General features: G+C 40.1%; 1 protein-coding gene across 2 annotated transcripts in view; it reads left to right on the top strand.

Annotated features, from left to right (window-relative positions):
• Positions 1-1,132: 1,132 nt before the first annotated feature.
• LOC147123130 (protein FAM184B-like) overlaps positions 1,133-10,706 on the top strand; it is a 490,612-nt gene continuing 481,038 nt past the window's right edge. For both annotated transcript variants that reach the window (XM_085966926.1, XM_085966917.1), the window contains exon 1: positions 1,133-1,595. In XM_085966926.1, the coding sequence (XP_085823052.1) occupies positions 1,452-1,595 (144 nt within the window). In that variant the 5' untranslated portion in view covers positions 1,133-1,451. The remainder of the gene's footprint in view (positions 1,596-10,706) is intronic.

Raw genomic sequence — 10,706 nt, 5'->3', positions numbered from 1 at the left:
TACTTTATCTTTACAGCTAAATTGATAGATTAATAGCCTCAGGCTCTATGTCATTTCAGTAACATGACAGAGCAAAATGATTCCGGACACCTCAAATTGTAGCTAATTTATCTACGATTTCTGCAACTGCCGTCAATTTAAATAAATAAATATTCCAAACAAACCAATATTTCTGTCCACAATAACCAATGAAGCATGCAATGCTTTTCATGCATTTGGTTTGGGAAAACCTTTTGTCCAGTTTAGTCAACTGATAAATTTTTTATTCTGTAAGTGTAGAAATATAATCAAGTTCATTTTTTTTACAATGGTGTGTACCTGTGAATCAAAATATCAACAGTTTTTTTGTTTGTTATTTTCTTGCTGTGTTCTCAGTTGTGTTTGGTGTGTTCAGGGAAACAGGAAAACCATGAAGACAATATGGGGTGAGCGGGGAAGCATATTATACAGGAAAAGTCAAATGATCTAGGAACACATACTTAAGATTTCATACAAAATGTGGAAACTATTTCAAAGAAACATTTAAAAATAGAACTACTATTAGGGTCACAGAGCTAAAAGTTACTGGCCAACTGTAACAAAAACCTTGCATGCGAGCTGCAAGAATCCACATTATAAATGGACAGTTAAGGAATTTTCAATAAGCTGGAGGAATGAGGTAAGAGGGAGTGAAAGGGAGTGACTTTTTTTTCCAATTTTTAAAAATTCTTCCACGATTTTGGAGGCCACGGGAGTTCAGCAATAATTTAGCTTCTCTAAAACAACCTTCATGTTTGAAACGTTTATCGTGGCAAACTTTGGAGACTTTCCAAATCTCCTGCTTTGGAAGACCACCCCCCTAAAGAACCTGTTTCTTCTCCTCTCCTCAATATCCACCTCCCTTCATGTGACGTGGGAAGGAATCCCGCTCCTAGATTGGGGTCATTTTCTTCTATATGCGAACCGTTATTGAAGCATAAGGTAAGGAATAAATTGGGAGAGAGCTAAGTAAGTGTGAATTCCCTTTAACGCAACAATTGATATGACTGCGCGCGTTTCAGTAAATTAAGCGACTAAAATTAGACGAGCCATAATTATTCGGATAATTCATCTCCGTTTAATCTCCTCCCTTCGGAGGCGTTACCGTTTTGTGTTTGTCACATGGTGTTAAAGCACGGATCTCGTTCCATGAAAACTTTGTGGTCTGTTTACAGACAGGCAGTACCTACCATGAAATGTGCAGCATCCACCCACTGATACCTCCTCAGCCCCGATGGCTGGCACTGAACGATCATTTGACTGAACAGTTCTGGCGTTGCACATTCTCCCGTTCCTTTGCAGCTCAGTTCCTTCGATGAGGGATTTGACCATCTGCAAGACCGATCTGGACAGTAATCCTTCGCAGCCTGTTTTGGGCACAAGAGCTGCGCGTTCGCGTGAGGGTTCACACCACTTCTACCAGCCTGGGAACCATGGCGACGGGAGTGAACTGGACAGATCAGGGGAGCCATGGTGCCAAATGCAATGGTTCGAAAGCAACTCTCCCAGACCCGGTGCAACACTACAACTACGACATGCACTTGAAAATGTGTAAGAAGATCGCCCAATTAACGAAGGTATGATCTGAGAGATTGCGAAGGATAGATGCACATATTGCAAAATTAAGGAACACGATCACTATACGGGAAAATAAATAAAACATAAATGTGCAATATTATTTGATACCAATTTGTTTGCAGTGATTATTATTTTGGATAATGCAAACTTTCTGGGTTTATAACAGTTACATTAAAATCCGATTTATTCTGAATAACGTTAATTATAAGAGATTAGTTTGAAATGTCTAAGACCCGTTTTTGTCCATTCAAACAAACGGGTTAATTTACTTCATTCCCTAGTAAGCGGTGAAATGTTTTAAATGGGTTAATGTTTTTTTTCCCAGTAGACCATCCTTCCACGCTCTCTTCATTCAACACCATAATAAATAGATGAAACTTAGCTGGCTGCTATAGCTGGCACCTAAATAAAAACTCTGAACAAAGCAGCAACAACGAAGTGATCATCATAGAAATAAAAATAAAACCTTCAGGTACTTTAGTTTATTAAGCATGTAGGAACAGGTTTGAGTCCAACATGCAACCTTTCAGTTCCCACCTCAGACTTGAAAGTAAATTGACTGACTTGAATGCAAGGTATTCCCAGAAATATAAATATGACCCTACGCTCTCCTGTTCTTTTAAATACTTAGTGGAAATAAATGGAGAAGAGCACAGCTACTCAAAACTATTTTTATTGCCGTGGTTGCTACATTCTTTACATTTCTGGAAAAATGATGGTAACCACAGTTAGAACCTGCATTACAAGGATTTTCAAGAGATCATTTTGGAAAAATGCTCATGTGCCCGTGGCATTGGCATATCAAGTTATATGCATATAGTTTACCTATCTTAGGAAAATAATTAATAAAAAATAATTAGATTCAGTCCAAAAAACACATTTAAATTTAACATAGGACATCATCCCTTTAGTGTTAGAGCACCAAATTTCTTGAGTCTGTTTGAATTTGTGTGTGTTGAGAGAAGTATTTTGTTTTACATATCAATGTGCGATGGGAAATAGTTACTGTGTTCACTGTATATAAAACACTCTGGCTTAATGAGATTTATGATGGTTATGGGAGTACCTTCACTGTTAGCTTGGAGCTAGATTTAGGTTGCACTGTTCGAGATAAATAACACGGTCAAAGCATGTGGTAACTTGTGTTTTTATTTACCAAAAGGAGTATCAGAAGTACATAGAATCTTTTAATCTGCAGCAGTCTTTAATGTATAACAGTGTAACTAATTCCAAACACCTGTTCTTTAAAGTAACAAGCCTTAAGGAACATTTAATTTTTAGCACTATAGGCTGACATGATACACCAATTTAAAATAGATTGTTGCTAGGTGAACATGGGCTGAAGGGAACAACCATGGTTGGAGAACACTTTAGTTAGATCATTGGCCATGGACAGCAAATTTAGAATTGTACAAATGCTACTCCTACCTTCCCAATGCCCATTGATGCATGCATTTCAAGGGAATGGAGGTGGGGGGGGGGGGGTTGCAAGGAGATACTCCCCTAGAAAATATTGCATTTTTACATTACAATGGTACATTCCTGTTAATTTTAAATACTTTTTTTTAACTTTGAAAGTAGTAGATTTTAAATCTCAATTTATAGGAAAAAATGAATGACATTTATGTTTATCAATATTTAACAGATCATGCAGACCATCACTTTCCCCAAAACAACCTGAACAACATTCTCCCCTTCATACATTGCCTCTGTGAAAGATGAAGGAAGTAATCTCCTGCTTTAACCACTTCCAATTCACAGAGGCAGTCTTCCCTTTCTAACCACCCCAGTTCAGAGGAAGTCTTGCCCCATCTAACTCCCTCCAGTTCACAAAGGCATTCTTCAACCTCCCAGTTCAGAGAGGCACTCTTTTCCCCCTCCCCCCTCAACACCTCAACTTCACAGAGGCAATGTATGAAGGGGAGAATGTTGTTCAGGTTGTTTTGGGGAAAGTGATGGTCTGCATGATCTGTTAAATATTGATAAACATATATGTCATCTCAATTTACTGCACTCAGTTCAGAGATGCACTCTCCCTCCTTGATGAGCTTTCCACTGCCAGTTCTGACGCTGCTTCGGGAGCAGTCTCTGTACTGTGGATAGAAATTCCTGATGTATCTTGAGAGCAGGAACTCACACTTGCAGTCCCCTGCACAGAGTCTGTTCCCAGAGCAAAACAAAGTTGGGATTGTCAGTGAGAAGGCCGCCAAACAGTGGAGCGGCAGCAATTTCCCAGTCAGATCCCTTGCAGCAACAAATCAGCAGTTGCATCAAGAGCTCACTCTTTTGTTGCCCCTGGGATAAAACATACATAGATCTGCATACAGTGCATATGCCTGAGCAATGTCTGCAAGAGTTTTATATAGACATGATAAATTCTCCAATTTCAAAAACAGCAGTTCCTGTGAAGTTGCTGATGCTTATGGAGAAATTTAAAAACCCAACAACTATGACAGATTTAACTTTTGTGCTGCAGCTTCATTTTCTTTTTACCTGAAAAGCCATGATTGGATATATTCTCTGATGTCTAAACTCTAATAGAAACATAGAAGATAGGAGCAGGAGTAGGCCATTCGGCCCTTCGAGCCTGCTCCGCCATTCAACGAGGTCATGGCTGATCATCCAAACCCTAGCACCCGGTCCCTACACCGACAGCCATCCCACCCAAACCCTATCCCCGTAACCCCGTAGCCCCACGGCCCCACGTATTTAATCCCCCCTAACACTAAGGGCCAATTTTTATCATAGCCAACCAACCTACCTCGCACATCTTTGGACTGTGGGAGGAAACCGGAGCACCCGGAGAAAACCCACGCAAACACAGGGAGAATGTGCAAACTCCATACAGACAGTCACCCGAGGCCAGCTTTGAACCCGGGTCCCTGGCGCTGTGAGGCAACAGTGCTAACCACTATGCCACCGTGCATCTTCCTAATTAAAATATTAAAGTCCAACTGCAGAAGAACAAAAGAAAGCATGGAATGAAAAAGTTCATGTAGTTAGTTCATCAAGACTACTCTGTCCACAGACCATCACATGAAGGAAAGGAAAGAAAAGGAGTGTAGTCACTGTTGTAATGCAGGGAAAATATGCAATCAAACCTATTATGGACTCTGCCACATTTATTTAATCTCCTGAGGGATAGCTCTGCACATTGTCTCCCTGAGCCCTAAAAAAGGTAATGAAGCAAAACTCCAGAATGTTTATCCATCCTCACATATCCACGCTTCAACCCTATTTGTAGATGAATAGACAGTTATAATTAAAGCACATGATGATTTTTCCAGTGGCACTGGCACCATCATGCATTTAATTATCTCGGTCTATTCTTAGCCTTATAATCTACAATCTCATTCCCAGCTAGATACTAATCTGTGTCTTTTTAAAGCAGCTAATATAAAAAGCTTTAACTGCTTTTGATGTAATCAGTTCCATATAGCGAGTACTCTAGCCTAACTTCAAGCTCGCTGATTTTGTAATTATGTACTTTAGTTTTATGCATGCAGTATAAGTTAAGTAATTTGCTTACATGTGCATTGTCATATCAGTGTCTCTCAACATTGTAAATCATTTCTATATCTACCAGCTACCAGATGGCTCTGTGCTTTGAATCAAAATGTAACAATGATCTGGGAGGTGTATATAGCAATGAGCCATGTACCCATTGGATTAAACAGCTGCATCACCATCATAAGGGTATGTACCAGTATTAACTGGACTCTAGGAGATCCAGTGGATGGACAGTGAACAATTAGAGTATGAGGATTATAATAGACCTGCCTGCCACAAGGGTCCAGACTCTCCACTAGTGTGCCAAGGTTGAAAATATCTATTATACATCAAAATTGCTGAGTAGATTGCAACTTTCAATTTCAAAGTCCATTGTCATACTATCTCAGTGAAAAAATGCATTACAATAATGTCAGTATTTATCTGCATTACCTGCTTTGGCAGCAGGTGGCACTGAATTGGCATTTTCAGAGTTAAAAGCCTGCCATATAAATTGGCCCAGATTTTGCTGGAGTGGGGCATCTTGCGGTGTATGCTGTTAGTTAGACTTTTTCCTGCACCCTTCAGCTCAAAGTTTGTTTTGCCCTAGAAGTTGCTGGAAGTGCTCCCCAACCACTCAGCTTTGACAGTGAAACTACTTATCCAGTCCAGGTACACAAATACTACTTTTTAGAGATTGTAGTCCCTTTGCACTTTTATTACAACCTGTCTCTAAGAATGACAGGATTTTAAAAATCTTCACTTTAACCTGTCAAAACAGAAACCATCAATATCAGTTCTCGAAAGTGCAATCTCTGAAAGCATTGGTGCCATTTTGAATGCTGTCAACTGTGTACAGCACACCTTACTCCTTCCTGCACACAAAAAACACATTACTAAAGGAAAGCATAATACATTTCCACCATTTTCTTCTTCCTATGAATCTACCTTGGCAAATAAATTTCAGCCCACTAATCTACCCATTGCGCAGCACTCTACCTTCCAACTAGGCGAATAACATTAAGAGGACAGTCGAAGGCCTTGAATCCACATCCAACCCACATCTCTACAAAGGATGAAGTCGCAGCCCGAAAAGTACAGAGGAGAAAATGCTCCCAACGCAGCACAAATTTGGTGTGTGGAGAGATCAGTCAACCTCCTGAGGGATTCCCAACTTTACTAGTCAGAAAGGCGGGATCCTCTTGACTGGCAACCTCCCTCCCTTCACTGTACTCAAGAGAATTTGTTACCCCTGCCTTTCCGCTACCTGTCCCAAAAAAAACCTTTGTTCTGTTCCTATTTCCCCCTATCCACTCTCCTGTCGTCATCCATCTTCTCCCATCCACCTTCCTCTATCCTCATCCTCTGCTTTTCCTCCATCTACTCCCCCTCCCCGCCCCCCACCCACTCCTGGTCCAATTAACCCTCTCCAGTCACTTCATTTTGCTTGACCTGAATACTGCATTTAGTCTTGACTCCCTGTGTGCCACACCAAGATGAAACAGCACATTATACATTTTCATAGAATCATGGAATGATACAGCACAGAAGAAGGTCATTTGGCCCATTGATGCCTGTGGTAGAGCTATCCAATTAGTCCCACTCCCCTGCTCTTTCCACATTGCCCTGTAATTTTTTTTCCCTTCAAGTATTTATTCAGTTCCATTTTGAATATTACTATTGAATCTGCTTCCACCACCCTTTCAGGCAGTGCATTACAGATCACAACAACTCACTGCGTAAAAAAATATTTCCTCATGGCGCCTCTGGTTCTTTTGCCAATCACTTTAAATCTGTGACCTCTGGCTATCGACCCTTCTGCCACTGGAAACAGTTTCTCCTTATTTATTCTATCAAAACCATCCATGATTTTAAACACCTCTATCAAATTTCCTCTTAACCTTCTCTGCTCTCAGGAGAACAACCCCAGCTTCTCCAGTCTCTCCACATAACTGAAGTCCCTCATCCCTGGTACCATTCTAGTAAATCTCTTCTGCACCCTTTCTTATAAAACATTTGTTGTAGTGCATATAATCCTTTTAAATATTAATGTTGAATTAATTTATACATTTAATAATTTAATCAGCAATGATATTATAACTAATAGCCTTCCAAAAAAACGGAAGGAAAGCACTGCAGAGGAATAAACTCATGCATGCAGTGCTATTTTTGTGAAAACAACCTCTCTTATTGAGCTCAGTGCTTCACTAAATAAGGGGAAGAAGCCATTAGAACCATGGAATATGACAGCACAGAAGCAGGCTATTCGGCACACCAGTCTCTGCTGGTCTTTTTCTGTACATGAGCCACCTAGTCTAATCCCAATCTTCTTCAAATTCCCATATGCTTTAATATTCCTCTTATTTAAGCAGCTATATTACTCCCTTTAAAGTAATTGATGGAATTTGCTTTTAACAATGGATTGTAGAAGAGAATTCAATATTTTAACCACCCTCAGTGTAATTTTTTTCTATCATCCCCATTAATTTTTGAGATTATCTTAAATTTAGAATCATATAATCATAGAATGGTTACAGCATGGAAGAAGGCCATTCGGCCCGTCGAGCCCGTGCTGACTCTCAGCTAGTCCCACTCCCCCACCCTTTCCCCATAGCCCTGCAAATTTCTTTCCTTCAGATACTTATCCAACTTCCTTTTGAAAGCCACGATTGAGTCTGCCTCCACCACCCTTTCAGGCAGTGCAGTCCAGATCATAACCACTCACTGAGTAAAAAAGTTTTTTCTTACGTTGCCTTTGGTTCTTTTGCCAATCACCTTAAATCTCTGTCCTCTGTTTCTTGACCCTTCTGCCAATGGGAACAGTTTCTCTCTATTTACTCTGTCCAGACCCCTCATGATTTTGAACACCTCTATCAAATCTCCTCTCAGTTTTCGCTGCTCCAAGGAGAACAACCCCAGCTACTCCAGTCTATCAACGTAACTGAAGTCCCTCATTCCTGGAATCATTCTCTTAAATCTTTTCTGCACCCTCTCTAAGGCCTTCACATCCTTCCTAAAGTGTGGTGCCCAGAATTGGACACAGTACTCCAGTTGGGGCCGAACCAGTGTTTTATACAGGTTCATCATAATTTCCACACTTTTGTACTCTATACCTCTATTTATGAAGCCCAAGATCCCGTAAGCCTTTTAAACTGCTTTCTCAACCTGCCCTGCCACCTTCAACGATTTGTGCACACATACCCCCAGGACTCTCTGTTCCCCCTTTAGGATTGTACCATTTAGTTTATATATCCTCTCCTCATTCTAACTACCAAAATGTATCACGTCACACTTTTCTGCATTAAATTTCATCTGCCACGTGTCCGCCCATTTCACCAGCCCTGTCTATGTCTTCCTGAAGTCTATCACTCTCCTCCTCACTGTTCACTATACTTCCAAGTTTTGTGTCATCTGCAAATTTTGAAATTGTGCCCTGTACACCCACGTCCAAGTCATTAATATATATCAAGAAAAGCTGTGCTCCTAGAAGCAACCCCTGGGGAACACCACTGTATACCTTCCTCCAGTCCGAAAAACAACCGTTCACCATTGGTCTCTGTTTCCTGTCACTTAGCCAATTTCGTATCCATGCTGCCACTGTCCCTTTTATTCCATGGGCTTCAACTTTGCTGGCAAGCCTATTATGTGGCACTTTGTCGAACACCTTTTGGAAATCCATGTATACTATGTCAACCGCATTGCCCTCATCAACCCTCTCTGTTACCTCATCAAAAAACTCGATCAAGTTGGTTAAACACGATTTGCCTTTAACAAATCTGTGCTGGCTTTCCTTAATTAATCCACACCTATCCAAGTGACTGTTAATTTTGTCCCTGATTACTGTTTCTAAAAGCTTCCCCACTACCGAGGTTAAACTGACTGGCCTGTAGTTGCTGGGTTTATCTTTACACCCTTTTTTGAACAATGGTGTAACATTTGCAATTCTCCAGTCCTCTGGCACCACTCCTTTTTATGTCCTTTCATTACCACTTCGCCAACCAGTTGAAACAATCCATCACTATTTACGATATCACAACCTTTCATAACCTTGAAGACCTCTATCAGGTCACCCTTTTACCTTCTGAGCTCTAATGAAAAAAACGTCTCAAGTCTTCCATTATAATTGTAGCCCATCATCCCTCTTAACATTTTAGTTGCACATTTTCTATTACTTTTGTATCCTTCCTATAATGGGATGCCCAAAACTGTAACACAATACAACAACTGGAGCCTACTGAGGTCTTGTCCAAGCTCAGTATTACATAGAATTGCATAGAATATACAGCACAGAAACAGGCTATTTGGCCCAACCAGTCCATGCTGGCATTTATGCTACACTCGAGCATTCTTCCATCCTTCCTCTTCTAACTCTTATCAGCATAACCCTCTATTCTCTTCTCCCTCATATGCTTATCTAGCTTCCCCTTAAATACATTTATACTATTTGCCTCAACTACTCTCTGTGGCAGCGAGTTCCACATTTTCACCACTCTCTGGGTAAAGAAGTTTCTTCTGAATTGCTTATTTGATTTCTTGGTGACTATCTTACACAAATGGCTTCTAGTTTTGCTCTTCCTCACAAGTGGCTGCCCCTGTCTACTCTATCAAAACCTTTCATAATTTTAAAGACCTCTATCAGTTCACCACTCAGCCTTCTTTTTTCAAGAGAAAAGAGGCCCAGCTTGTTCATCCTTTCCTGATGGGTATAACCTCGCATTTCTGGTATCAGCTATGTAAATCTTTTTTACACCCTCTCCAGTGCCTCTATATCCTTTTTTATAATATGGCTTCCAGAACTATACACAGTATTCCTCAAGTGTGGTCTAACCAAGGTTCGATACAAGTTTAGCATAACTTCTCTACTTTTCAATTCTCTCCCTCTAGAAATAAACCCTAGTGCTTGGTTTGCTTTTTTATGGCCTTATTGACCTGTGTTGATACTTTCAGTGATATGTATATTTGTACTCAGAGATCCCTTTGCTCCTCTATGAATCCATTTAGATTATTACTTTCCAAGTAATATGTGACTTCCTTATTTTTCATAACAAAATGTAATACCTCACACTTATCTATGTTGAAATTAATTTGCCAATTATAAGCCCATTCAAGTTTATTAATGTCTTCTTGTAATTTGTTGCAGTCCTTCTCAGTATTGACTATCCCCCCCCAAAAAATATTGGTGTCATCCATAAATATAGAAATTGTGGTTTTGATTCCAAAGTCTAAATTGTTAATATAAATTGCAAACAACAGTGGTCCCAGCACTGATCCTTGTGGGACCCCACTTTCTACATTCTGCCACTCTGAACAGCTACCATTTACCCTTGCAGCCAGCTAGCTATTTATTCGTGCCACTCATTCTCTGACTCTGCATACTCTGACCTTATTCATCAGTCCATTATGTGGTACCTTATCGAAGGCTTTTTGAAAATCTAGATATATTACATCTACTGCATTACCCTTGTCTACTCTCTCTGTTCTTCAAAGAATTCAATGAGGTTGGTCAAGCAAAACTTTCCCTTTTGGAATCTATGCTGATTATTGATTATTATATTTTTGGTTTCTAGATGTTTTTCTATTTTCTCCTTTAGTAGGGATACCATTGGCCCAGAAATTCGGGT

The sequence above is a fragment of the Somniosus microcephalus genome, chromosome 2, assembly GCF_052327205.1.
Source record: "Somniosus microcephalus isolate GS21.2 chromosome 2, FLI_Smic_1.0, whole genome shotgun sequence".
Taxonomy (NCBI): domain Eukaryota; kingdom Metazoa; phylum Chordata; class Chondrichthyes; order Squaliformes; family Somniosidae; genus Somniosus; species Somniosus microcephalus.
The sequence above is the reverse complement of the archived record's forward strand: the minus strand, read 5'-3'. Positions and strand labels throughout refer to the sequence as shown.